The 27931-nt window shown below is 56.6% G+C and overlaps 2 protein-coding genes across 3 annotated transcripts in view; both read right to left on the bottom strand.

Annotated features, from left to right (window-relative positions):
* The window catches only part of LOC119103331 (putative serine protease 42), a 101027-nt gene extending 95475 nt beyond the window's left edge, over nt 1-5552 (bottom strand). For both annotated transcript variants that reach the window (XM_037226830.1, XM_037226829.1), the window contains exon 1: nt 5402-5552. The gene's annotated coding sequence lies outside the window, so the exon portion shown is untranslated. The remainder of the gene's footprint in view (nt 1-5401) is intronic.
* On the bottom strand, nt 928-27709 carry LOC119102750 (ATP-dependent Clp protease ATP-binding subunit clpX-like, mitochondrial). Its single transcript, XM_037226207.1, has 14 exons — nt 27686-27709; nt 24852-24942; nt 24263-24442; nt 23850-23992; nt 22839-23052; nt 22088-22294; nt 21621-21785; nt 20550-20650; nt 19579-19734; nt 18982-19152; nt 18456-18584; nt 17725-17817; nt 17142-17291; nt 928-1035 (listed from the first exon to the last, which is right to left on the bottom strand). Exons 1-14 carry the CDS (start codon nt 27692-27694, stop codon nt 928-930), a joined length of 1917 nt encoding a protein of 638 aa, XP_037082102.1. The 5' UTR covers nt 27695-27709.
* Nucleotides 27710-27931: the final 222 nt, after the last annotated feature.

Below are 27931 nucleotides of genomic sequence, written 5' to 3'. Positions count from 1 at the left end.
ATAGTCTCTCCAGTTGAGTGACAGTCGTGACATCTTTCTAAAAGTCTCGCTGGGCTGTCAGCTGTCATATGTGAAACATAACAGTAATTGTCACATCTATCAGCACATAGCTTCACCCTAAAGTTGTCAGCCCGTTCCAATCTAGTTGGGTCGGCAAATTGTTGAATTCGCTCCAGTCCTAATGCATGCGTTTTGGGCTAACAGGCAGCTTCACCAGCTGACCGGTGTCCCCATTATCTCGCAGATAATTTTGTCACGTGACAGGCAGTCTCACCGATTGTCAAGCAGTATCATCACCTATTTGACCTAGAGTCTTATCAGCAATCGGCTGCCTCCAGTCTCGTCAGCTGATTAGCAGTTTCGTCAGCTGACCGGCGGTTTTGCCAGCTGAGCGAGTCCCGCCAGCTGGTTACTGGCTAGTGGTCCTGACAGCTTGCCGGGAGCCTGGTCAGCTTCGCGGCGGTCTCGTCAGCTGGCCAAAAGTCTCACCAGCTGACCGGCAGCCCCGCCAGCTGATTAACTGTGTCGGTAGCTGTCTGGCGATCTCGTCCGTGGTCTCGTCAACTGATCGGTGGCCTCATCAGCTCACCACTGGTCTCGCCGGCTGACCGACAATCTGGTCAGCTTACCGGTAGCTTCGTCAGCTGACCGACGGTCTCGTCGGCTGACCGACAGTCTCATCAATTGACCGGTAGCTTCATCAGTTCATCGCCAGTCTCATCGGCTGACCGGTAGCCTCATCAGCTGACCGGCTGTCTCGCCGGCTGACCGACAATCTGGTCAGCTGACCGGCAGCCCCATCAGCTCACTGGCGGTCTCGTCAGCTGACCGACAGCCTGGCCAGCTGGCCGGTCTCCCACGCGCACCCACGGCCGTCCCCAGCCGCCGCGCGGCACCGACCAGCTGTGGAAATGACACCGCTCCGTCTCAGTGGGTCAGCGACCGACCAGCGTCGGCGAAATCCGCCGATCGCGCGGCGGCGGCCGGGTTGGCACGAGCCTCCGGACCGCGGCAGCCGGGAGCAGGGGTGGCCTCCTGCGCCAGACAGAGGTCCAGCGGCAACCAGGAGCAGGGGTGGCCTCCTGCGCCAGGCAGAGGTCCAGCAGCAGCCTGGAGCAGGGGTGGCCTCCTGCGCCAGACAGAGGTCCAGCGGCAACCAGGAGCAGGGGTGGCCTCCTGCGCCAGGCAGAGGTCCAGCAGCAGCCTGGAGCAGGGGTGGCCTCCTGCGCCAGACAGAGGTCCAGCGGCAACCAGGAACAGGGGTGGCCTCCTGCGCCAGGCAGAGGTCCAGCAGCAGCCTGAGGCAGGGGTGGCCTCCTGCGCCAGGCAGAGGTCCAGCAGCAGCCTGGAGCAGGGGTGGCCTCCTGCGCCAGACAGAGGTCCAGCAGCAGCCGGGAGCAGGGGTGGCCTCCTGCGTCAGACAGAGGTCCAGCAGCAGCCGGGAGCAGGGGTGGCCTCCTGCGCCAGACAGAGGTCCAGCAGTAGTCGGGAGCAGGGGTGGCCTCCTGCGCCAGACAGAGGTCCAGCAGCAGCCCGGAGCAGGAGTGGCCTCCCGCGCCAGGCAGAGGTCCAGCAGCAGCCGGGAGCAGGGGTGGCCTCCCGCGCCAGGCAGAGGTCCAGCAGCAGCCCGGAGCAGGAGTGGCCTCCCGCGCCAGGCAGAGGTCCAGCAGCAGCCGGGAGCAGGGGTGGCCTCCTGCGCCAGGCAGAGGACGCTGGCGTGGTCTGGCGCCCGCGCCTGGCACCTCGTCAGCATATTGGGGCTCCGAGCCGCCTTCAATCCCCTATTCTCGTGCACCGCCATCGGTCAAAAGCCCAACTCCCCAGACGTTGGGGGCCTGGGCCCTGGCCCGCAAGTCTCCCTTAGCAGCGTAATATTTCACGGATCTCTGGACCCTTCACGGATCTCTGGGATCGCTTTGTCTTCTCCGTACGGCAGTATGGACATCAGCGGAACGGAGCGCCTAGTTCTGCGTGCACTGCACTGGCAGGCCGACTGGCGGGAGTTAGCTCTATCCGACGCTGTGGACAGCGACAGAGCGAGACAGTGGCACGGTGTGACACCCCAGGCAGTGACAAAACGGGCCGTGTCTCTGTGCAACACTGCGGACAGTGACAGTGTGGGGCGACAGTGACAGTACCAAACGACGACACTTCAGGCGGCAGCTGAACAGCACGCTTCCTCTGCGCAGCCCTACGAACAGCGGTACATGACAGCAACATGTACTGCAGGCGGCCACAGCGGGAAAGCCGTAAGTTACAACAGCAGCGCGTGATGGCGCCTTTGTTCACAACGGCAGAGGGGACATTACCACCGCTTTGTCTCGCACTGGAGCTGTAACTGCCCCGCGGAGATCTCGTTTAATCGACTGCTTTAAGGTCGATCATGGCACCACCAGCCGGTGCTATTGGCCTGCGCCCAAAAATGTGTGAAATGCGAAAAAATGCAAAAATTCAGAAAGTAAACGCATAACGCTGAAGCCATCAAATCTAGAGGGGCAGGCAGGGGTTGCCCCGTCCCTCAAATCGGCGTTTTTTCCCGCCATAAATATTTTTCAGGTTTTTGATAGAAGATTAAAATCGACGTCATGAATTCCTACGTAGCTCCGCCTTGTTCCAGTCCTTTGAGGGAACCCCCACTGGGCTGTCGATCGTATGAGATCCTCAGAAGTGTAATTGTTTGACATCGTGCCAAGTGAACGGTGGGTGACTGGTATTTAGTTTACCTCGACGCTAAGTGCGCCACGTTTCTCCTCCACAGCTTACGACTCATCCACTCGCTTCACACAATGTCCATTGTACTCGGCAGGTAATGGGAGGCAACATTCCACTCCGGTGTGCGCGGTGGTCGCGCCCAGACCACTCCCCATTCACCATTCCACGCCTGGCGGGCTGCGCACCCGGTCCCGTGAACAACTGGAGCTGACGGCGCCGGCGCCGAGAAAGCCCGCCGGGTCGGGCGGGTCGCGCGCCGCGCAAGGCCGTTCCCAGGCTCCCTGCGGCCTGCCGGGTGCCAGGGGCCGCAGCTTTCACGTGGACCAGCAGTGTGCGGGGCGCCTGGCGTGCGTGGCGCAATCGAAGACCGCATCACGAGCCATTGAATCATATCGTGCTTTCATCTAAAGGTAGACCGAGATGCTTTCATGTGCTGCGCATGCATGAGATCGAGCACCGTTAATGATGATCATCTGGGTTTGTGTTATACGCTCAATGCGTTGTAATCCACAATGAGTACGGGCCCGTAAATTAGACGGGCGCCAACGCAGATTCATAATGCGAGCATCATCGGTATTGAGTCGACAGGGAGTATTGGATATCGCGATTTTGTTAGGCATGTTACAGCCTCTAACAAGCCTTCAGAATGTAATTGAAATGGTAATCACTGCATTTTTGTTTGCTTTAATTATGTTCCCTAAATAGAAAACAGAACGTTGTCGACTTATCAGAGCCTGATAACAACAAAAATTTGATGATGATATTTGGCCCTCAAACTTCAATAGTCATGCGGCACCTGACCATAGTACACTGTGTAGAACTGCCGTATACGTGACGTGTTGCTGGGAGTGGGCGCTCGAGCTCCTGACGCTCTCAGAGCTGGGATCGGTTCAGACATAGGTGACGTTCAGGCAGCAGAGGTGTGCTCACTACCGGACCCGGTTCAGGCGCCAGAGGTGTGCTCACCACCGGGCCCAGTTCAGGCACCAGAAGTATGTTCGCCATCGGACCCGTGCTCACCACCGGACCCAGCTCAGGCGCCAGAGGTGTGCTCAGCACCGGACCCAGTTCAGTCACCAGAGGTGTGTCGCCATCGGACCCGCGCTCACCACCGGACCCGGCGGAGAGTCCGCGGAGCGGCTGACACTCTGACGGAGCCCGGACGACAACTGGCGCCTGGCGATCGGCTCTCACCGGCCCGGCCTCATGCCGGCCCGTGGCTGAAATAATCCTGCACCCCAGCTTGGCAGCGCTTTCATCACGACCTCGCTATGAACCCGGACGCCATTGCCTTGCCTAGCTGTGAGAACCTTGGAGATGCAGGAATCTTTAGCGAGACGTGCCTGCCGGTATGATTACGCCCCGCGCAGGTGCGTTTGTTTGCTGGCATAGTTCAGCTTGTGACAATCATCAGGGCTGGTTCAAAACCACCGTCCGCATTCTACACAAGACGGCTTTCATACAAGTGCTGAATGGCAGTTCGTAGTACGCGTATCAGGGCGAAACAAAACATTGGAAGGCGCAAGAACTTCCTTGTAAAGTCCAACACGTAAATGCAATCTATGAAAACTTCCACTATGCGCGTTTTCAGCCTGAGTCGTGAAAGTCAATGAAAGTAGATTGTTGAAAAACGGTGGCATAGACCTGCGTCAGGAAAAACGGGCGTAAGAAGACCATCGTGCAGTTAGAAGACACCTCAATTCTATCATAACTGGGCCACCTCCAGCTGCTCGTGGACTGGTGACTGATCCTGCCGTAACAAGGATGGCCTCGCAGACCCATCACTTACCAAACTGAGCTATCATAATGGCTCATAGTGAAGACCCTGGCGAACACAGCGCAGCCCTCAATTAAATGCAAATAACGGACGACACGTGTCCGATTCTCGCAGCCTCGCAGCTTTGCGCCACACCACACCTTGATTGCGTCGAGACCAGCGCAGCAAACATTGTCAGGTCTTAGCGCCTGCTTCGCCCGGCGGCCTCGGACTGTTCAAGTGTTCAACACGCAACCGCGCCGCTGTCCGCTCCTCGAGGCAAATACCACGCTGGCCCCAAGTAGGCGAATGGGTTTTATGTAGGCGCATGCGTGAAACTCGAGAGCACTTAATATGATGGGAAGCAAGATAACAAGCAGAGGAATTATTCAGCCTCTATCGCGCGCCACCGCCTAATTGCAGCATTCAATCCCATCACGATGCATCGGCGTTTGGCACCAAAGCTCCGCCCTCCCATCGCATGGGGAAAGCCGAAGCTTTTTGTCCCACTCAGCTGAATGGTCATTATTTGGATAAAACGACTTGAATCGACAGATTGAGCTCCTTTGATGCCCCAATCTCGCGCACGAATGGGACAGCTGTGCGAGCTGTAGAATGGTGCTTGTAACAGCGAGGTGCAAAAATGACCGCTGAAAACATTAGCAAATACTGTCCATTCTTAATGCCCGTCTTAGGAATGCCCTGTACGCATCTCAGAGCCATGCGCAAAAGGGGCGCACGATGGTGTTCCCCGCGTGGCTCGCTTAAATCGACCAGCGGGGTTCGCTCCACACCGACCCGACGTCAGCGCTGAGCGGTGATTGGGAGTGATCTCTTCGCTGATTAAACGTCGCCCGGTGCCTAAGGCTGATGCATGCCATCCACCCTCCTTTCAAAGCGGGCTTCGCCGACGCGCGTGCGGCGGTGGCCTACCTTGGTTCCCGCATGAGCTGTCGGCGCCTCGACGGGCAGCTGGGCGGCGGAGCTCAGAGCGAGCTGACGCGACGGCACGGGAGCGGCGCCGGTCAGCGCAGCCGACACATCGCTGATGGCGGGCAGGGTCAGCTCCAGACGGCGCGGGGTCAGGCCGCCGGCTCAGGCGGGGCCGACTGGGGCGGGGCGGGTCGGCGGGGCGGCAGGGCGGCCAAGACACGGGGACCGGCGGCCCGCGCTCGTCCGGCACTGAGTCCTGACTCCAAGTGCTGTCTCGAGTCCCGACTCGGCGATCTCCTGCTCCGCCGGCCCGACACCACCGAGTGACGACCGGCTGCCCAACAGGGGACACATGTGGGTCACAACGACGACTTTCTCCGGTTTCAACCAGGCGCGCCGCTGATTTCACTCTCGACTACGGTGTGGAGCGTGGGCGACCGCCGTCGGGAAGGTGGGGGCACGCGTACTATAAACCGCCATGTTTCTTATTTGAGTGATGCATTTAACACGCAATAATGGCAAACACAGGCAGTGTTAAGGTCATCAACGCGCATCACAGAATAGGATGTACGATATCGAGAGCATGTGTCAGATATATGGAATCCACTTCCAGTTCAGTAAGGCAGAACTCGGATAGTCTCAGCCCGTGGTGCCGTACCGCCGTCCCGTTCCTTTGTCAAGGTTTCCACACGCGACTGACCGTTGCTCCTCAGTGAAAGCGCGCTGCAACACCACCTGACCTATTCTGACCTCCGGCTGACGTGCGATCAGATGGCGTCCAAGAGTCCCGCGCTTCGGTCGCCACCGGTGAGCGTTTTCGTCGTCCGTAAAATTGTTTGCTACGCCTTGGCAATAAATATTTATATATTCAGACGATACAGAAGTGATCGCCTTATTCCTCAGAAAAAAGCAGGAGAATGGAGAAATATGTTGGACAACGGATATTCTCCGTGCCTTCTAGGTAGAATGTTGGAAGAAGCGGAAAAGTCTAGAGCGCGTTGGGGGATGGGTAGTAGGAGGCCGTGATACGTCCTATCGGACGACGGATTCTTAAGGTTACCTTACATAGATGAGCATTTGCTCTGGAAAGTTAAATATATCGATTAAAAAGTAAAACTGCGCGTGCGCATAGCTTGGAAGGATGACAATAAATATAACAAATTATCTGATGACATCTTTCTTCTCGAAGCCTAAATGCCAGCGAGGCAGTTGATGTCATTTATGCAAGTATGGGTTTCAAGGGGCTTGAACGCAAAAGAACGTGGTTCACGAAATTAAGTGTAAACTGTGTGAAAAGATGGGAGGGGCACATTCTATGTCGGCGAGTCCGCACGTTCTTTTCGTTTGCGATATAATGGACACTTCCAAGACGCTAAAAGCAAAACAGGATCCCCTTTCGGTGATCATGTTTTGGCAAAACACGGTCAGGCTGAAATTGATGCAGGTATGAACCCTATGCTCCTTTTAGAACTCAAAGGTATCTACACAGCACAGGATCACCCAGACAGGAAAATAATTGAATCTATTGTTATAAAAAGCAGTCGGTTAAACCTTAACGCATAGGGCTCGTCATGGCCCGTTATGTGAACGTGATATGTGCCTTTATGTGTGATGTGTGCTAGTTTAAAATCGTTTGCATGTGTAAGCGATGCCCGACGAGTGATGTGCAATGCCTGTTTACTTCAACTCGCTTGCATGTTTGGATGAAGTGTGATGCGTGACGCCTGCTTGCTTGAATTCGTTTGCACATACACGTAATTTCGCGTATTATAATTGTTAGATAGGCACTGTATCGTGGTTATGGTTGGACATCGCTCTTGGTTTCATCCCCTGAATGTTGGTGTCCTGTAAAAGCTGCAACTTGCTGTTTCAACAAAGCAGCTACAAAATCGAGTAGGATCATTGGCATGCAATTTTGAAGTCACTTCTGTTATCGTTTCGATAAAGACATCTTGCCGAAATACCAACCAATCTGTTTCTCTGTTGTTCTGGTTTTTCTCCGAGGAATAAGGCTATCACTGCTGTCTTATCTACGTGAATAATGCTCCTCGCTAATGCACTGAACAACTAACTTTGGGGCTGCTGCATGGCTGCTTACAGTTTCCTCAGGATATTTCATGGAGCTAAGCATGATATGATGCATCCCTCTAAGGGCTTCCTCATTGGATAGGGGATCTCCACCCCACCGGTGTCGCCAGAATGGCAGCTGGAACGCACCCCGCGGTGGGACGGAATGGCTATTCAGCAATGGACCGGTAGTGATGATGTTCCCCCTGGTGTTCTTATCACGAGCCCCTTGCCCAAACAACGCAAGGAGTCTCAAGAGTGTTGAATTGAGTGGATCGAAATGAGGTAAAAAATGAACGACGCCAACTCATGCTCGTCGGAGAACGTCCATTCTTCTGCAGAATCGACTAGTGAAACAAATAATATACAGTTTATAGCGAAAACAGCCAGTTTCAGACCCTGTATACCTGCCACCTCAGGAGCTAGAGCAGCGATGGCCGGGGTTGCGGCTTCCGTAAAACCAAACAGCGTTGGCCGCTGCTGGTAACGCCAGGCGGCGGGCGCCGCGCGCGCGAGACCAATCATCGTGAAATAATTATTCCCAAAACTTTGAAAATAAATTCAAACCAGCCAAAGATTTGATTGAGCGTATTTTAAAAGAAATTGTTCTGGGATGTCCTATGGTCAAGTTAACAGTTACAGCAACACGGGAAATAACGATTGTATTTTTCATCTTCCAATTCTAATAGTAATAAGAATATCACTACTGTCTTATCTGTGTGAATAATGTTCCTCGCGAAAGCACTGAACAGCTTGCGTACATCTCTATTTAGGTGTAAAGCGGATGTTCTACACCGCATCTCTTCACCTTTTCTAGGCTGTTTAAACTCACAACAAGACAGGGACTGCAAACATTTGTTTAAAAAATCAGCCTTTTGTATATTGTGGATGACATGCAAAATGCAGTGCAAGCGCATTGCTCATTGCGCTGCATTGGAGGTTTTCCTAAAATGGCATTCTGCTGTGCTTCGCCCATTTGATCAAATAACAGCTTTTTGGTTCAAAATTTGAGCATCACAACGGGCCTTCGCATAGCTCGTTAATGACCGGAACCCTGACATTTGTATTGGGCTCGAAGTGAATTAGCTATTGAGCTCAAAGTTAAGCAGGAGAACGGAAGAAGGAACCTCCCCATTCGGAGCGCATCGCGTACATCACTTTGGATGCAACTCGAAGGCACAGTATACTCACCAGCCTCGCAGGCAATACAGGATCACTGACTAACGATACTTAACCGCATCCAGCTCCCTTGCATAATTTGGCCATGGTCGGATTTATTCGATAGTAAAATTCGTGATCTCGAGCCTCTATTTCTTCCTGAATGCAGCACAAAATATTATGTGAGTTGCCTATTTTCCCGCTTCATTACGTACGAAGATCTAAAATGTGCATCCCATTCAGGCGACTGGATTGAAACACTGAAATTAACTGAAACCGTGCATACGAACTGAAGCCATAGCTGTCCTTACTTAAAAGCCCTGCCTTAACTTTCATCCAAGAAAGTCTACGCGGTCGCGGCCCCTTTTCCGAAAGTGAAAAACGGACTTTTTCCTTTCCTTGCAGTTAATTCGTACAGATATTCAGAATTTGCCATCATTCAAATTTGATGTTAGAGTTGCTTTTAAAACATAGACTTTACGTCCTGGAGACTAGAGAGTGACCGGAAGAAAACAACGGAGACCGGGTCGCTTCATCATGTTCGAATGTTGGTTTATCATCATCGGTTTTGCCAGCGCTCGGAAAGCTAGATAGGACATGCAAACGTTTGGTTAGAATATAGTCTTGAAACTTTGATACTTGAAAACGATGTGAGAATTGTTTAGGCTTATTACAAAACTTTAATATGGAACCATATTGTTGGTGGTATGCTGCAAAATGCAACGCAAGTGTATCGCTCGGCAGCGTATAAATTCTCCTTAAATTAACATTTTGCTGAGCTTAGGCAGCAGTGCAGCCTTCAGAGCGTTACGCACGTACACTCAGCCTCTCCAAACGGCCTTTCCGCTGCCGACCGCGAACGTTGGTGCCGTCTCCGTTCTGCATGGTCGTCACCTGGCCGCTGCCCGTGAGTCCGCAGAGACACCGTCGTCCGGCCGCTGCCCGTGCATCCGCAGAGACACCGTCATCCGGCCGCCGCCCTCGTGTCCGCAGAGACGCCGTCGTCCGGCCGCTGCCCGTGTGCCCGCAGAGACACCGTCACCCGGCCGCCGCCCGCGTGTCCGCAGAGACACCGTCGTCCGGCCGCTGCCCGTGCATCCGCAGAGACGCCGTCATTCGGCCGCCGCCCTCGTGTCCGCAGAGACGCCGTCACCCCGCCGCCGCCGGTGCGTCCGCAGAGACACCGCCGTCCGGCCGCCGCCCGCGTGTCCGCAGAGACACCGTCATCCGGGCGCCGCCAGTGCATCCGCAGAGACAGCGGCCTCGTTTCTTCGCCGCAACCGTGACTGGAGCTTCAGCCGGCACGGCCCTGGCCAACGGTGATGATTTGGGTTTTGGTACGCTACGGCTGCCTGACCCCACATCTGATTGGGATGTCCTACCCATGTCTTATTGAAAGCGCTAACGAAAACCGCGTGTCATCAGGAGCAAACGCAGCTCCCAGCGGCGTGATGGCGTAGGCAGGGCTTTGAACGCTGTGACATGCAGGTAACAGCCCGTGAACGTACTGGTCAAAGCAACGTACCATTGAAAGTGGCGACGGAGGCAGCAAGCCACCGGATCATGAAGAGTGGGACAGGCGCACCAACCAAGCAAGGAGCCCACGGCCGCATCAGAGGGAGCGGCGCCGCCTGGGTCGCGTGGTGTCGCGGCGTCAGAGCCGGTGTCGCCGTGATGCGCTGCTGACCCGACCGGCTTGGTGGCGCGCCCCACCCCCTGGTGGCCACTTTCACTGTGACGCTGCTCTGCAGCGCACGCTGCGCCGACGCTCTCCCCCTTTCTCCCGCTCTCTCGCTCCGGTCAGCTCGGCGGCCAGATACGGCGCGCTCCCGGGACCGTCCCTCGCTCCACAGCCCGCACCTTTGTTCTGCTGTAAGCGCTTAGACTTGCTACCCAGCGACGGCTGTTCTTCTCGTGGTGAGCCGGCGACTGGACTGCCTGATAGCCTTGCTGCTTTTAATTCGATTTGTGTTGCCAGTGGCGGCCTTTACATCTCGGTCTCAAGGTGTCTGAGGCAAATGTGCTACGGACTAACTACCGTCTAAGCCCTTGAAGCGAAGGCTTAGAATCCATAGTGCTTGATGAACCCCCACAGCACCCATCCGACCCCGATGACCTTCGCGGCTCGGCACAAAAGCGCTATGGCCACCGGCCTCAAAGACGACAGTGCCGCTGCCGCGCCCACCAAATGACTCATGTGCCGTCGCGGCCGACCGCTTCACCGTACAACTGTCTGTTTTCGCGACGTTTTCAGCGCGCCGAGATCGTGCGCCGTTGCGCCGGGCCGCGTCTGAAAGTCGAAAGTGTTCCGCTCGCTCGGCACGCCTGCGGACGGCGCGCGTCCTGCGCCGGTCGCCGGTCGTCGGCAGCGGCGGCGCCGCGTCGAGCAGACCTGGAGGAAGCGGGGTCCGCGGAGGTCGGCGCGATCGAGGGAGGTCTCGCTTCGCTGCCGGCGCCGGCAGGGTCCGCGGGGGTCTCAGGGTTGGCGCGATCGAGCGGAGGTCTCGGTTCACTGCCGGCGCCGGCAGGGTCCGCGGAGGTCCCAGGGTCGGCGCGATCGACGGGAGGTCTCGCTTCACTGCCGGCGCCGGCAGGGTCCGCGGAGGTCCCAGGGTCGGCGCGATCGAGGGGAGGTCTCGCTTCACTGCCGGCGCCGGCAGGGTCCGCGGAGGTCCCAGGGTCGGCGCGATCGAGGGGAGGTCTCGCTTCACTGCCGGCGCCGGCAGGGTCCGCGGGGGTCCCAGGGTCGGCGCGATCGAGGGGAGGTCTCGCTTCACTGCCGGCGCCGGCAGGGTCCGCGGGGGTCTCAGGGTCGGCGCGATCGAGGGGAGGCCTTGCTTTACTGTCGGTCCCAGGTGCACGGCGCTGGCCGGCCAGCGGCCGCCCCAGCGCAGGCGCCAGGGTTCTGCCGCCAGCTGATGAGCTGCGGCTGCTGGCACCGCCGTAAGCCACTGTCGCGACTTCCCGTTTTACTCCGGTCACGGTTGAGGCTATGATTCGGCCTCTGCCGGCGGCAAAAGTCCGACCAAGCCGCACTCCGGCGCTGCTGATCTGAGTGTGGGCAGCGTCCGGGCCGCGTCGTCGCTTGCGTCGGTGGCGTCTCGTCCTTTCCGTGACCCACCACAGACAGCAATCACATGCGGTCTCGCAATGCGAGACGCTCTGGCATGTATCAAAGGAATGCGTCACTTTCTCAAGGCGCAACACAACACTCCAATTAAACTCGAGCTCTCACACACCGGCTCCGCATTGCGTGACGGCGTCGCGACGGTGCGTGACGATGTCATGTCACCGCCAGCGCGAGATCGCCCGTCTTTGACCATACCTTCGACCGGCCCGATGCGACGGACGTTGTTCGGCCTCCAGAGGATCAGTAGGAGGTGACCCGATGTTAGGGACGCCTCCTCGCTACAGACATTTCGCTACATTGGGCAAGATGTCCGGCCTTCAGGGATGATGGCAGCGCCAGAGACTTTGTTCGGGCTACGGGCCTTACCTTGCCGTAAGGGCGTTATCAGGCGTGAGGTACGTTACCGTGCATCCGAACGGCTTTTTTCCTGCTCGGCAGACGTCGTGCGGCTCGACAATCCACCTGACGTTCGGCTGGTGGACTGAGCCATCGCTGCCGACGCCCGACACCGTGCCCGAGCCATCGGCGCCAACGCCCGACACTGTGCCCGAGCCATCGCCGCCGACTCCCGATTCTGTGCTCAAGCCATCGCCGCCGACGCCTGATTCTGTGCTCGAGCCATCGTCGCTGACGCCTGATACTGTGTTCGAGCCTTCGCCGCCGACGCCTGATTCTGTGCCCGAGTCATCGCCGCCGACGCCTGATTCTGTACTCGAGCCATCGCCGCCGACGCCGGAGCCAAAGCCAGAGCCAGAGTCGGAGCCGGAGCCGGAGCCGCTCTCCCGCCTGTCTCCCGCAGCTCGCGGCCGGATACACCGGCGTGTGTCGGAACCAGCCCTCCGTGCCAACCACTCTCCACGGCGCGGCGCGGCCGGCTGGGGGACAGGCGAAAACGCGGCCGTCGGCCTCCGGGCCGGTTGCGACGCCCACTCGGTCACCAGCCTCCCTGTCCGGACGGAACACACCGGAAAGGCGGCGCGCAGATATAGCAGAAATCCGCCTGCCAGCGACCAGTTTGCCGCGAGCGTTGCGGTTTGTCGCGGTTTACCGCTCTTAACTGGTGAATTATTCAGTACGAGGGCTGTGATGCAAACACGGAACAGATCATCCAAGCCACAGGCTCACACGCATGCGCTGTGGGAACAGATAGACGAGTGCACACTGGCACATCCTTATCTCATGGAATTGGCTAAGAGGCCGCACCGGTGCATGCTGGATTATCAGCATCAGCTTTGGTGAATTATTCGAGGGGAGTAAGCCTAGTTTCGCATGAAGTCTGCACGCGTTCTATGCGCTGCGTTCTTCTGCTATGCGTGCACTGCGCTAGGAAAATGATCACCGCAGTACATCTTCAGTTGGTAGTTTTACACATAGACGCGATCTTGCTGTATTTGCGACGAACCGGATCGGTAGCATACTAGGTCGCATGGCAGGAATAGCGACGGCACCTGCCACCACGCTGCTAAAATCTCAATTATTTTAACACGCACGCAGGAAACTGGCGGGGGGGGGGGAATAAATGCATCCACCTCTTCGTTTTGTTGTACAATCTCCATGACCGGGGAACCGACAAGACTGTGTGTTTGTCCTATTCCAGATGACCATAAAGTGTGTTGTTACACAAAAGCACATTCATTCGGTTACAAATTATGGGTTACTGGCTCAAAAAGTTTTACGAGCGGGTGGGATTGGTGCGCGGAAAGGGCAGTAACGCAAGCGATAGTGTGCTGTGATTTCCAGCCAACTATGCATGCTGTCGTGCATATTAACACTATAGTGTCAGATTTGTTGCGTCTTATTGTAGTGCATTTCCAGCCGAATAATGACACTGTTTAAACAATGAATAAGACAAACGCACCGATCACCAAAATTTACGCATTTTGACTTTATTCGACTCAGAGAGTATGACCTCAGTTGGCAACATTTGCATATGTAGTAGTTTTTGGCAGTCGCCACCGACCATCAGTATGCTGTGGTTCTGGCTTGTATGCTGTTTATATGGCAGGGTGGCAGCATTCGCCTCCCTCACTGCACAGAAATCGCAGCGGATCGCCGTTCAGGGCGAGAACCCAGCTACATCGTCATGTCACAAGCTGAATTCCCTCAGGACTCAGTCAGAAAAGGAAGAATTATCAGCTCTCGGCTCTTTGAGATCAACACGTTTGAAGCCATGCTTCCTTCGACTGAAATGTGCGGCCATCTCCACGCCTCCACGCGTTCCAAATATCCCGCAGTAACCCCGACGCGCCGTCGATCCATGACCATCAGAGTGCCACCTGCTTTCGTGCCCCCGACCTCGCCGGGTTCTTTGTTGGTTGCAGTACGCACATGGATGGACAAAAACACCAGCCCAGAAGGGCAGCCGAGCGAGGGAGCACGCTGTCAGCTGTGGTGATGGGTGCCGAACACGCCACGGAGACGGCCGGCGTCCCCGGAGACCGGTGTCCCAGGAGGGCCGACACACGCCACTGACACGGCCGGCGTCCCCGGAGACCGGTGTCCCAGGAGGGCCGACACACGCCACTGACACGGCCGGCGTCCCCGAAGGCCGGTGTCCCAGGAGGGCCGACACACGCCACTGACACGGCCGGCGTCCCCGGAGACCGGTGTCCCAGGAGGGCCGACACACGCCACTGACACGGCCGGCGTCCCCGGAGACCGGTGCCCCTGGGGCGCCGACACAGGCTACTGACACGGCCGGCGTCCTCGGAGACCGGTGTCCCAGGAGGGCCGACACACGCCACTGACACGGCCGGCGTCCCCGGAGACCGGTGCCCCAGGATTGACACAAGTCATTGACAGCCGTCACCAGATGGGACAGAATCTGACTATGGTTGCCATGTTTTCGTTTTACCGAAGGGATGAACATACATTGCCTCACAAGTTTGATCAATGGAAGGCCAGTGATAAACTAGAAACATTTCACGATATAAAACAATATTTCTCGTAAGAACATCGCGTAATGTAAAATAAAGCACGCTGGAAATTAAGATGCTTGGGTGTTTGAAACTATTTATAAATGATGCTGCCTAATTCTAGCAAAGACTCATTTGTGTTTCAGACGCAAAAAGCTGCAAAAAGGATCCGACAGAGCGAGTAAAACGCTGTATCTTACGTGGTGCGGGCCTCAATATGTCCATGAAAGCACTTACTGATGGCGGGGTCGTCCCGGTCTTTCTGGGCCCGGCTCGCCACGCACCACTCCGGCGAGTTGACTAAAGACGCAGACCCGTGACCACACCCCAGGAGTGGGTCGGCCATTAACAGGCTCGGTCTGCGACTCCCCTGGCATTGGAGTCCCCATTACTGGGCCAGTAGAGCCGCGTAAACAAAGCTGAGAGGGGGTCTCCAGGTGAGCCCTCAGTGCCGCCCGACAGCACGCGTCCACTGCTCCCCTCCGTGTTTGTTTGGGTACGCCCGGAATGCGATCAACAGAGACACCGGACACCCCGAGCGCCGACGGTAACTACAGACATTAGAATAAAAAAGCCGTTTGCCGCTGCGAGGGGGACAGCTGAAGGTAAACAGCACCGACTGGTGCTAGCCTCCCGCCGGCCCGCGGGCGGCGGCCACGGAAAGTGTCGCGGGTGCATGGGAACCACTGACCTCGGCGGGGGAAAGGGACGACAGCGGTAAGCGGACCACTGACCCCGGGTGTGAACACGACTGCCCCGAAGCGAGCGGAGGAGTCCTGATCATGCAGACTGTTTCCTGATGCAGTGGTGCATGCGCTTAGCGTCGCCTTATGGACGGGACCGAGCAGAGAACTGAGACAGGTCGCTGGATTGTTTAGATGGCATGGCTGCCAGTCACACAGCTAGCTAACGGCAACCGAGCATGCCGCAATCATTTGCAGCTGGAGCTCTAGCGGGAAGGACGACCGTCATCCATCCACAGCGCAGGGCTGCTGACTCACGAGAGCAGCGTGCGTACTCCCGAGACGCAGGCAGACTTCAAAACAAGTCCAGATATCCACGTCATAGGCGCAAACAGGGGGCGGGGGAATTCCCTTTCCACAAACCCCTGCACTCTGAAGAGCGCGAGGAGAACTCTACTGAGCCCCGACCCCCCCCCCCCCCCCTCCCGTCCCCTTTAACAAAATACAAACTGGCTGTGCTCCCGTTCAGAATCACTCACAGGAATGTGAGGAGCTAAATGAGCATTAAGGGAGGAATTGTACTTTCAGGTACCTCAAAACCGCAAAACGGCTGTTATTCCTCAACTTTTGGACGCGCTGCAGGGCTGCCCCTGACCATAGCGTATAGGCCGATGTCTTTTGCCAGCATCCAGCTAGCTGCGGTTTCTCATCCGTGGCTGAAGCAATCAGCCGAGGCTCCGACGGACTCGGGGCCCAGCTTGACGCCACCCGGCCAGAGGCGTTCATTCACGCCCGATGAGCCCCACACAGACGTCGGCGTAGTAGAGGAACCGGGTGGGGCGCGTCCGGGTGTCCGGCACGCTGTGTCGACCGCTGATACCCGGCACACAGCAGTCCACGGAGCGCGCCGAGCCCGTGGCGAGGTGTCCACATCATCCCGGCGTCACACCCCACAGCAGTCCACGGAGCGCGCCGAGTCCGTGGCGAGGTGTCCACATCATCCCGGCGTCACACCCCACAGCAGTCCACGGAGCGCGCCGAGTCCGTGGCAAGGTGTCCACATCATCCCGGCGTCACACCCCACAGCAGTCCAGGGAGCGCGCCGAGTCCGTGGCAAGGTGTCCACATCATCCCGGCGTCACACCCCACAGCAGTCCACGGAGCGCGCCGAGTCCGTGGCGAGGTGTCCACATCACCCCGGCGTCACACAGTGGCGGAACCACATTTTGTATTTTCGCATTCGAGTCACTATTCGATCGATTGCAATTAGTGATGGAACTCTATTTAAGTACCTGAAACCCATAACTAGAGTACAGCTACGCTTGCCGGAGCTAATGACGGGGAACGGCAGATCACACACGGGCGCCGGTACATTGTGGGCGGTACTGCTCGCAGCGGCGGCCGACGCCGAGGTCCAACGCACACCGATACGACGTTCGCGCGCGGGTGCCTCGCGCACCAGCGCATCGTCCTCAAGCGAGGACAACAAATAACCAGAGCCCTGCGTACGTCGGGTACCTGCTGAAGCGGGCCGAGAGGCGGCCGTCTGCTGGGCGCTAACACGTCTGTCCGGCCGGATAAAACCTATTCTCCACACGGCACCGCCACGGGGCGGCGGCGCCGCCGTCCGGCCGCGCGTGCGGAGCGCCGGAGCAGACGCCGGGTCGCGGCTGACACCGCGTCCGCCAAGCGGGGTGTCATTCCGCGCCGGCCGCGCGGTCCCCAGGGCCGTGGCGCCGCCTGGCGGTCGTATCACACGCCGGTGGCGCCGCCTACTTGAGCTCGGCGCGCGCCTGCGCCACCTCGTCGTCGTCGTCAGGCGGCGCGGCCCGCTCCAGGATGGCCTGGCCGACGCCGCGCACCATCTCCTCGGTGATGTGCACCGATACAATGTCCGAGCCGGGGATCTCGAACATGGCGTCCAGCAGCAGCTTCTCCTGCAGCGGGGCGGGGCGGCGTGACAAGGAGCACGCGCGGCGGCAATCATGCCGCGCCCACCACAGTAACGGGCGCGTGTCGCGCCTAGTTCGCGAGCATCAACAAAGGAGGTGTTGGCAGCAACACCGTGTGTCCGTCGGGAATGGAGGGGGCCATACTTGCTGCCGCGTGTCAATAATGAAGGTGATGGTACCAGGTTCGTGCGACAGCCAACAACCAACGTGTTCGGGAGATGGTGGCCGCCGGTGTGGGACGGTGCGAAATACGGTCCACAAGCGTCTGTACGGCGTCGCGTCTGTAGCGCGTCACGTGTGTATGGCGTCCCGTCTGTAGCGCGTCCCGTCTGTAGGACGTCCGTCTGCAGACCGTTCCGAACAGAATCGTCCCGTCTCGGGACCGTCCCATCCCGTCCCATCTGCGCACCACACTCACCACAATAGCGCGGAGGCCGCGGGCGCCCGTGCGTCGCTCCATGGCCATGGAGGCGATCGACTGCAGCGCCCCCGCGCTGAACGTCAGATCCACCTGATGGCATGCGAGTTACGACGTCAGATCCACCTGATGACACACGTCATCACGTCAGATCCACCTGACGACACATCAGTCATCACATCACAACACATCACGGCAACACAGACCGGACGTCCCGTGCACAACGTCACATGACACTGACGTCACCGACACGCGTGCGTAACAGCGGCGAACTGATTCAACACGAGCTTCGGAGCATGCGACTCATGCGCGCGAACTACTTCGCTGCCCGGTCATACTCGAGTACTGAACTCCAATCGACACGGGTGCTGGCTGAGCTTGCTGGCCGGGCCCAGTCCGGCCCTGATCTTATGCCCACCGCTGGCGTGGAAAGCCGTGATGACGTCACTCACCAGACGGCACGGGTCGGATGAACAGCCGTGCGGCCGAGAGGCAAGCCTAATCACACAGAAAGTTCCCGCTCTACCGTGAAGGGCATGACTGCAACTGCGCGCTTGAATTTTGACGAAAACTGTCAATCGTAATTACTTAACATGCTATATGGCACATTCTATGCGCCACCAAACTGATGCATGGCTTAAGGAACTTGTCCTAGTCCGGCCGTGAGGTATCATCAGCCGCGATCTGGCTCCCTCTGTCATCACGACACGCACGGCGAGACAGGGCCGTACCTTGTCCATGCCGAAGAGCATCTGGTACTGCGGTATGAGCGCGTTCTGCGGCTCGGTGAGGATGCGCACCAGCATGTCTGTTGAGAGCGAGTGGAACGGCACGATGACCGGGAACCGACCGCAGAACTCCTGCAACACAGCGGCGTGTCAGAGCCGACGCGGCGGCGGCGGCATGCGGCCAGGCGATCACATGCAGTCCCAACTCCCGGCTCTGAGCGGGCGGCGACTCTGCAGACACCGACGGCGCGGGCACGCGTCCTCCGCAGAGGACGCGTGCTCTGCTCTGAGCGGTCGCCCCCGGCTCTGAGCGGGCGGCGACTTTGCAGACACCGACGGCGCAGGCACGCGTCCTCCGCAGAGGCGCTTCTCACCGTCACGGGACAAGTTCAGTGCACGGCCGACCACGACCAAGCCTTGACTGCCACCGCGGGTCAGACGGCGCCACCTGACCCCGTCCCGCCAGGTCGAACCGACACCGGGACCACGCATGGGTCGGCGCGACAGCCGCGCCGTCCCCGCCACCTACCGGGATCATGCCGAACTCGATGAGATCTCTGGCCTCGACGGCGGTGAGCAGGGCGTCACGCTCCACGTTGTCCTCCTCAACGGCCGACGGCTCCGACTGGTTGGCCTGGTCGGCTTGCGAGGCTGCCCGCCGCCCCGGCGACACGGACGCCGGCACGCCGAAGCCCAGGTACTGCCCCGCACGCCAGCCGACCACGGTGAGTCACCACAAACGGCTACAGCGTGTTCGTACCGGCAACAGCGGCTCGGGGCGCCTCACAAAACCACAATCTGTCTTAATGACACAGGCACTTAGAAAAACACTGCCACTGTCGTGAAAGAAGCGTCAGCTACTTCGCAGACTATATCCTGAAATTTTCACTCAGGTAAAACCGCATGGGCACTTGCGTGACGAATCTCGTTCCAAGAATCCATACGATCCAAACCAGGAGCGGAGAACACAGATTTACCAACGCAATCACCGCGCCACCAATACACCAGGCAGAGATCGAACCACGCAAACCAGGCCCAGCTGACAACTGCGGCGCCCTCGGTGGCGCGGCGCCTGGCCAGCTGACAACGGCGGCGCCCTCGGTGGCGCGGCGCCTGGCCAGCTCACCTTCTCGTTTTTCCTCCTGCTGATGACGCGGTCGAGTCCGTTGAAGGCGCCCGACGCCACGAATAGAATGTTGGTGGTGTCCACCTGGATGGACTCACCACGCAGCTTCCGCGGGGAATTCTTCTCCGGCACGTTCACCACCGTCCCCTCCAGCATCTGGTCGGCGGCAGGCTCCGCTCACGTCCGGACAGATGGCTCGACACGCTGACACATGGGCCTGACAGACGACTTGACACGCTGACACGTGGGCCTGACAGACTTGACACGCGGACACATCGGCCTCGCAGACGACTCGACACGTTGACACATGAGCCTCACAGACTCGACACGCCGGCACATGGGCTTCACAGACGACTCGACACGCTGACACATGAGTCTGACAGACTCGACACGTCGACACATGGGCCTAACAGACGGCTCGACGCGACAGGCGAGCCTGGAGCACGATTAGTTACGCAGATGCACGACTCACGCGTTGACCTAAAGACATGACACATGACTCAACATGCTGGCACGACGATCTGACACAGAACTTGCGGTGACACGCAGGCACGGCGCACCACTAGAAACGATTGGCATGCCACTTCATTAGCAGACAAGGAGGACTCGCCACTCGACGCAACATGTCGACACGCAGGCGAAAGCCGACACATGACTTACACGGTGGCGTGCGGTCCTTATTTGCCGCTCGACACGACTGATGGTGATGACCATTTGCGATACGACTGAAACGCCACTTATCTTTGGGAAGTAGCTGAAACGTCACCTAAGAAGCAAACTGACATGCGACCGTGACACATGGCTCAGCACGCTGACAGGCGGAACTGATACGGCGTCCTGACAAACGCCACCTGCCGCGCTCGCTGCACCACCGGCATCACGCAGCTGGTCGCCCTTGGGTCGCCCTGTCCGGTGCCCCGGCCGACGCCGGGGGAGGGGGGCAGGCCGGCCGATTCCGGCCGCCGCCTCACCTTCAGCATGGCCTGCTGGACGCCCTCGCCGCCCACGTCTCGCAGCTGGTGGATGCCCGGCACGGCGCCGATCTTGTCCACCTCGTCCAGAAACACGATCCCTGCGGCGAGGGCGCGGGTCGGCCTATCGGATACCGGAGTACGGCCTAACGAGGGCCCACCGGACACCGGTACACGGCGTGACGAGGGTCCACCAGACACCGGAGCACGGCCTAACGAGGGCCTATCGGACACCGGTACACGGCGTGACGAGGGTCCACCGGACACCGGAGCACGGCCTAACGAGTGCCTATCGGACACCGGCACACGGCGTGACGAGGGTCCACCGGACACCGGAGCACGGCCTAACGAGGGCCTATCGGACACCGGTACACGGCCTAATGAGGGTCCACCGGACACCGGAGCACGGCCTAACGAGGGCCCACCGGACACCAGTACACGGCCTAACGAGGGCCCACAGAACACCGGAGCACGACCTAACGAGGGCCCACCGGACACCGGTACACGGCCTAACGAGGGCCCACCGAACACCGGAGCACCGTCTAACGAGGGCCCACCGGACACCGGTACACGGCCTAACGAGGACGCAGGTCGGCCCACCGGACATTGGCAAGCGGCCTAATAGGCCGGCTGGTGGCCTCTTCCCCTTCTCTGGCATAAACAGCGTTAGTGTTTACGTCAGCCAATCAGTCTTTAGCCACGGCAGGGCAAATGATTCTGTTAAGCCTCACTACCGCATTGAACGCATAACAAGCACTACTCAGTGCAACTGGAACACCGACTTCACAAAACACCCCTTGTTATTCATTCCTTTGCAAGTTGATAGCCCATTCAGCTTCATTTCCACATTACGTCAGCTATCTGCGACATCTCAGAGTTGCTTTGACTCTCGCCGGTGACATCTCTAACAAGGCACAACAGGATCTATATCATTAGTTATTTCACAACGCACCTAATGCGTGAAGCCCTAATAAACCCCTGCACGAATACACTGGCGAGTACGGCTCTGTGATGGCACCAACCACATGACTGAGCCTCCTCATCGCTGAGAGGACTGAGCATCTGCCTAACCTTGCTGGGCGCGATCCACCTGGTAGTTGGCGTCCTGCAGTAGTTTGGCTATGACCGACTCGATGTCCTCGCCCACGTAGCCCGCCTGAGTGAGGGTGGTGCAGTCGCAGATGGCGAAGGGCACGTCCAGACACTTGGCAATCGTCTGAGCCAGCAGCGTCTTCCCTGGAGGAGCACGGAGCGCGCTATCAGTTTGTCCTCGCGGTCCAAGGGGCGGCATTCAGCCTGTCAAAATGTTTGGACGGCATTTGGGTCTGCAGTGATTTTTCAACGACACTCGGGACAAGGGAATCGGTTCAACTTCGGGTGGCCGCCGTTTGTATCAGGGATGCCCGTCCTTCCAAATATCTCCGGTACTAAATGGCCGCCACCTCTAACATTCGCATGTCCCCACGTTTGCGCGGCGATCCCCGGAACATGCGGGATAGCACGAGCTGCAGCGTGCCGGCCGCGTCGGCGGCACCTACCGACGCCGGTGGGCCCCAGCAGCAGGATGTTGGACTTGTCGAGCTGCATGCGGTGCGTCTTGGCGTCCAGGATGTCGCTGCTGTGCGCGGCGCCGGGCGGCGGCTCCGGCGGACTGGCCGGCTTGCCGGCGCCGCCCGCCGCGTCCGGCTGGTGGAACGTGACGCCGAGGCCGTGGTTCTGCGTCAGGCCGGTGATGTGCAGTAGGTCTGTCGGCGCGGGACGGGCACGGTGGGCTCCGGCTCCGGCGCCGTCGGCAGCTCGCTGGCGACCTGGCGTGGCAGACGCAACCGAGCCGCGCGCCGAGCGATTCCGGTGAACGAAACATGCCCAGACAGCACCACTCACACGCATGGGCGTGAGACGCACGCGGGCGGGTCACTCCGGTGACTGTGAGCGTTAGTCGACACCGACTCTAAGCGCCGGCGGCGACAGAAGCGCCGGCCCCTGGACCGGCTGCAGCGACCCCAACGACCAGCGGTGGCGACAGTGCTGGTCCCCGAGCACGCACAGCAGAGGCACAAGCCGCCACAGCTGCATTTAACGGCGTCCCCGAAGCCCTCGGAACAATTTGCAAGTGGTCGCTGTGGCGCCGAGGTGCCACTGGCCTGACCCGGTGACAGCCTGTGCCGGCCGCGGAGGCGGCGGCTTTGTTTCTCGCCGTGGGAGCCACGGCGCCGGAGTGGACGCTGCTTTGGCCTCCGAGCTGCAGTGAGGAGGCCGCCGCCGGGGGTTAGACCTCCCGCCGCTCACCTCTGTGGGTGAAGGTGTGTGAGCTCTGGTCGCCGCCGGCCGTCGGCCCCTGGCCGCCTCCACCTCCGCCTCCGCCTCCTCCTCCGCCGCCGCCGCCTCCGCCCGTCGCTGGCATGTTGTGGTAGATGCGCTTGTAGTGGTTATACACGGCCACGGACAGCACCTTCTTGGCAGCCTGCTGACCGATCACCTGTAGCTCCAAGTACTCGTAGATCTGCAACAGTTTGGCGTCAGGTCAACAGGGCCCGCGTGACCTCAGCACTAATGGGAAGTGATCTCGCTGACACCAACAGGACCCGGTACGTGGCATCAATAGCACCAATGAGACGTCATCTTGCTGACACCAGCAAGACTTGGCATGTGTCCTCAGTAAGACCATTGGGACGTGAGAGAACCTGACGCGGCGTAAGTAAAGCAAGCACGATATCGGGTGATTCCAACAACAACGGTACGGACGGCAGCCCGTTTCTCACAGCGGACCCCTGTGTGATCCCTGAGCCACCACCAGGCCGATGGTGGTCGATGCAGATCGGCAGAGCTTAGTCCGTGAATGCCAAGCATTAACTGGTCTGAGCGACAGCTTTCTGTCACCAGTGACAAACAATGGCGTTCGCCGCTGCTGCCCTATTGTAACCGGCTTTCCTGTTGACTTCTTACAGAGCCCGAGCTATCGGGTGGGTCGAGCAAGCACCTCGCGCAATCCGGCTGGGTGCATGCACTGATTACGGTATCTACCAAACAAGCAATTAGTACCTGCCTTCTGCACGTCTCACAAAACAACCCACCAAGGCAGCATATAAAGCACGATCAGGTGCTGTCCGCACGAGACAACGGCCCAAAGTCGGTCGGCAGCGCAACTTCCCAGCAGGATGCGATTACGCCAATGTCACTATAATCCACATCCTTTAAGCTACGCCCGCGACTGGGGCCTGCTTCTGGACAGAACATCAGGGGTTTTGCCGGCTGGCAGCGGCCGAGACCACGGGCATCCGTCGGCGGCACACCGCCTACCTTCTTGGGCGGCGGCGGCGGTTTTCTCTGCAGCGACTGGCGGTGGCCCAACTCGTTTTCTTTCATCGTCCGCTTCGAGTCCACGTCCGACAGCACGACGAAGAAGTGGTGGCAGTTCTCACACTTGACGAACCGCGTCGACGCTGAAACACGCGGAGCTCTGAGGTCGCACGTTCGCCGGCAGAAACTGACCGACTTCATTCCGCGAGCGATCAGCCAGCCCTCTCTTACAAAAGCTTGACGAGGGTGGACACTGCACCCACTGGTTGACTGCATGATAAAAATAAAGTTGAAGCGACAATTTAGCACAAGCGGAAGCACACGTTCCAGCGCCAAAGATACATGCATGCGCATATCTTGTCGCTTGTTGAACTGGCAGACACCGATACCACGCGCCTCCCAACGTCACTCACAGACGAAGGTCTCCACGTGCGTGCACGGGTCGCCGCACTTTGGGCAGCGGAGCTGGTCTTTCTTCTTGCCGCCGCCGTCGCCGCCAGCGGCGCTGGCCGACTTGCAGGCGGCTGCCGACTGGCTGAGCGTGCGCACCGGCAGCCAGAGGAGGCGGCTGCGCAGGGCCGGCCGCACCGCCGCTGCCCGACAGAGTGCGGTCAGCACGCTCACCGGCCGATGTCAGACGGACTCGCAGCCCGCCGGCAGCACCCAGCAGGGTCACGGACAGGGCGGGCCAATATTACGTCAGGTCGGGTCCCGTGCCTGCCCAGGCCTGGGACGGACGCGGGTCACGGTAAATCCCGCCCATGACATTGTACAGAGACTCACACGACAGGCGGCGCTCAGTTGCTGGGCACCTCCGACCTGTTGTGTCAACAGTCCACCGAGTGGGAGCGGGAGCGAGAGTCCCCTGCACAGCGCGGGCGGATAGCGCCATCTCCAGGGCGACCGGTGAGCCTCCCTGTCACCCTGCGGTGCCGTGGCCTAGGCACCCACGGCACCGGCATCACGTGGAGGCGGCCCGGGCCGCCAGGTCGGCGCGCGTACCTCCTCTGGCGGCGGCCGGCGACAGCGCCAGGCGCAGTACGCGGTGAGCCGAGCGCATGTTACACTTGATGCCGGCCATGCTGGCAGCCGCCTGAAACCAGCGCAACAGTCAGCAATGGCCTGTGGGCCATCACAATGGAACAGGACATGGTGATGATTTGATGAATCAATATTGTCATGCTCATAATCTGCCACTATCACACAGATCATTTTAGTCACTATCTACAAATCATCTAAACTATTCAAAGTGGTAAGTGCCTACATGACCTAGATGGGCACTCCAAACATTGCAAGTAACACATAACTGAAAAATGTAATGAAAAAGTAATAAAAAATATTGGATGACTTGAGGCCAATCTTCACTACTTGTCACAATCACCAGCCCAAGGCCATCCAAGTTCAATGTAAATGAGTGCTAAAGTGACTTGAGTTCATACTGCAAAGTGTGTGAGTCTGAAGGCAGGTGCTCCCAACAGCTGACCTGTTACGAAAAACCACAATATTATTTTTGACAGGCTTCAGTATGCTCTTCACAGGTCAACAACTGTCCTTTCCACCAAGTGTCATAAAAACTGTTCATCCACATTCATCATCCACATAATCAATTACCACAGGCAGATAGCTTTCATATAACTGTAAAACAAGGAGATAATTTGAGGAGAAAAAAAATCACAAGATGCATCACCATGGTAAGCCAGCCTGCACCATGTAATTAACCAAAAATGGATTGTCATTGTCAATGTCATATGTCAGGGCTATGAAAGGTATGAAATATGTGTACCAAAGAAAATGCATCTGCTTGTCAACCATGATGTAGAAATGTAGGGTAAACTTATGATCAAGTACAATTTTGACAGATCCTGTCACAATTTCCATGACAAACTATTATAAATATTTAATAATATGAATCAAAATAGCAAAAAGTATGATTCTAACCAATACCTTTCAATGCCTGAATGGCTGCAGGCAAAGCCAAATATATACTGGAATGCTCATGCACCTTTTACCAGTTTGCTAAAACATGCTCATTAAGATCCTGCATGTTTTGGGGGGAAAGGGTGATTAAGAACAATCTATTCTTTCCCAAATCTTTTGAGTAATATTTGTCTTAGCTGTCTTCATATACCATTTGGCTGCAATCAGGTTATAAATATTGGATGCTCACTTGGTACTAACATGGTGTCTAAAACTTAGTTGCAATGCCATAATTTCTTGCAATGACTCCTAAAACAAATCAATAGGATTTCATACAGCTGCTTTAACATGGCACATTTACAAGTTTGTATTTGATGTCAGCTGAATATAGCAATACAGTTTAGTTCCCCTCTGAAGGTAACCTGGCATAAACATGCTAATGAATATGACTATTCTACAATTCATATGCAGGTATAAGCAACAATGCATCAAGTATTGTGGTTTAACTAATAATCCATACTATTAGATATAAATTATGCACACAAAAAAGTTTTTGTTGCTTTTCAGTTTGATGCACTTCAGACAGGAAATTTACATTATTTTTTTTCACTTTGACTGCTTATTTTTGGCATCAGGTTCTTTGCATGTGGATATTCAATATTTGTGTCTAGGCTAAAATAATATTTACAAGTTGCACAGTTATATAGGCAGAATATGCTACTTCCACAAATGATGAACTGCTTAAGAATTGGGCTGGTAGCAAAGCATGGGTTAACATAGTGTCACTGCAGCACATAAAATGGTGGTGCAGTACAAAAAATAAAACAACACTTTCCTGGTCAAACACTGAGGCTTTGGAGCAGTTGAAATTTAACAGACAAAGTTACTACATCACCAATTATTCAGTGTAATGCATATGGCTGCCCACAGCATCACAAGACCACCCTTAAATTATGTTATCTATGGAAAGGAAAGAGACTTCATGGTGCATAACTGAAATACATCAAAGAAATGGATGCTTTTGGCAGATAAATTTGATCAAAAACACATGGTTTATGGATCACTTTAGAAAACAAACAATATCATTATCATTCATCATTGGGTAGCATGATCAGAGCCAATGACTTTCACTGGTACAGTGTGAGAATGCAATGCATGAAAATTTTGTCTTGTTGGTGCTTAATTGATGACTTTTCATCTCCATACAATAAAATTGGCCAAATTTTGCAAGTTACAAATTTTGCAAAATGAATTCATGTCCATATAAATATATTTTTCATGGGGATAGGCATCTACCAATACCATCTCCACTTCTCAATATCAAGAGAAACAGTATTGTTACCTAACCAATGTTATGAGACACCACCTCAAATGCCAAGGGAGCCATACTGTGCAGTGGCATTGAGATTAATAACATCAAAGAATGGCATCAACTATAGATATTTGGGGATAGCCATAGCCCAAACACAATCTCCCATGACACCCTGGACCTCAAACCAAGACCCATCTCTGCCATCAAAATTCAACCTTTCACACCAGACTGCAGCTGCAAAAGTTAAGTAAGAAACATTTCAACAAAGTATGTCAGAAGCCAAAAGTAAAGTTACAGAATGAGAGAACATTAAATTTTACCCTAATAATTACATGTTAACTATCTGGGTCGCTTACAGACTGAAAGTAATGATCTATATACCATACCATCATCTATGATGGATGGCTATTACATAATGCAGTCTGCCTACATGTTTGCCATCATGAGTAACTCACTCACACTCCAAAACTCATATACGTGAGAGACACTCTTGATATAACTGTTAGATAAAAAGCATAATACCTAAAGCAAGCTCTATGCATATCATTGCTCTTAAGTTTCCCACAGACAGAAATAGCTGGCCTTCAAAACGAGCCTGCTGTCATACCCATGACATATGCACATATGGCTTAGCACAGGGTCTGGTTAACAAAACTCGATGTTCAAGCAAGCACAACATATAAGCATTAACATACTTTCAACCCAACAAACCTTGGCAGAATCTCACGTCGCGTAAACCCACCAATTACGTCGCAACCCACCTAACAACCAGCAGGACCTTGGCCCTGCGCTATATTGCGGTGGTATCAGCCAGCATTCAGTAGCGATTAACGCTACCAAATTAGTCAAGGCC

The sequence above is a fragment of the Pollicipes pollicipes genome, unplaced genomic scaffold, assembly GCF_011947565.3.
Source record: "Pollicipes pollicipes isolate AB1234 unplaced genomic scaffold, Ppol_2.1 Scaffold_5724;HRSCAF=6776_pilon_pilon_pilon, whole genome shotgun sequence".
NCBI lineage: Eukaryota > Metazoa > Arthropoda > Thecostraca > Pollicipedomorpha > Pollicipedidae > Pollicipes > Pollicipes pollicipes.
The sequence above is the reverse complement of the archived record's forward strand: the minus strand, read 5'-3'. Positions and strand labels throughout refer to the sequence as shown.

Coding starts and splice junctions, on each gene's coding strand:
- LOC119102750 (XM_037226207.1), bottom strand. Junction 23,993..24,262: donor GCACGTGGAGACCTTCGTCT/GTGAGTGACGTT, acceptor CGCGTGTTTCAG/CGTCGACGCGGTTCGTCAAG. Junction 19,735..20,549: donor TCCAGCAGGCCATGCTGAAG/GTGAGGCGGCGG, acceptor GCCGCCGACCAG/ATGCTGGAGGGGACGGTGGT.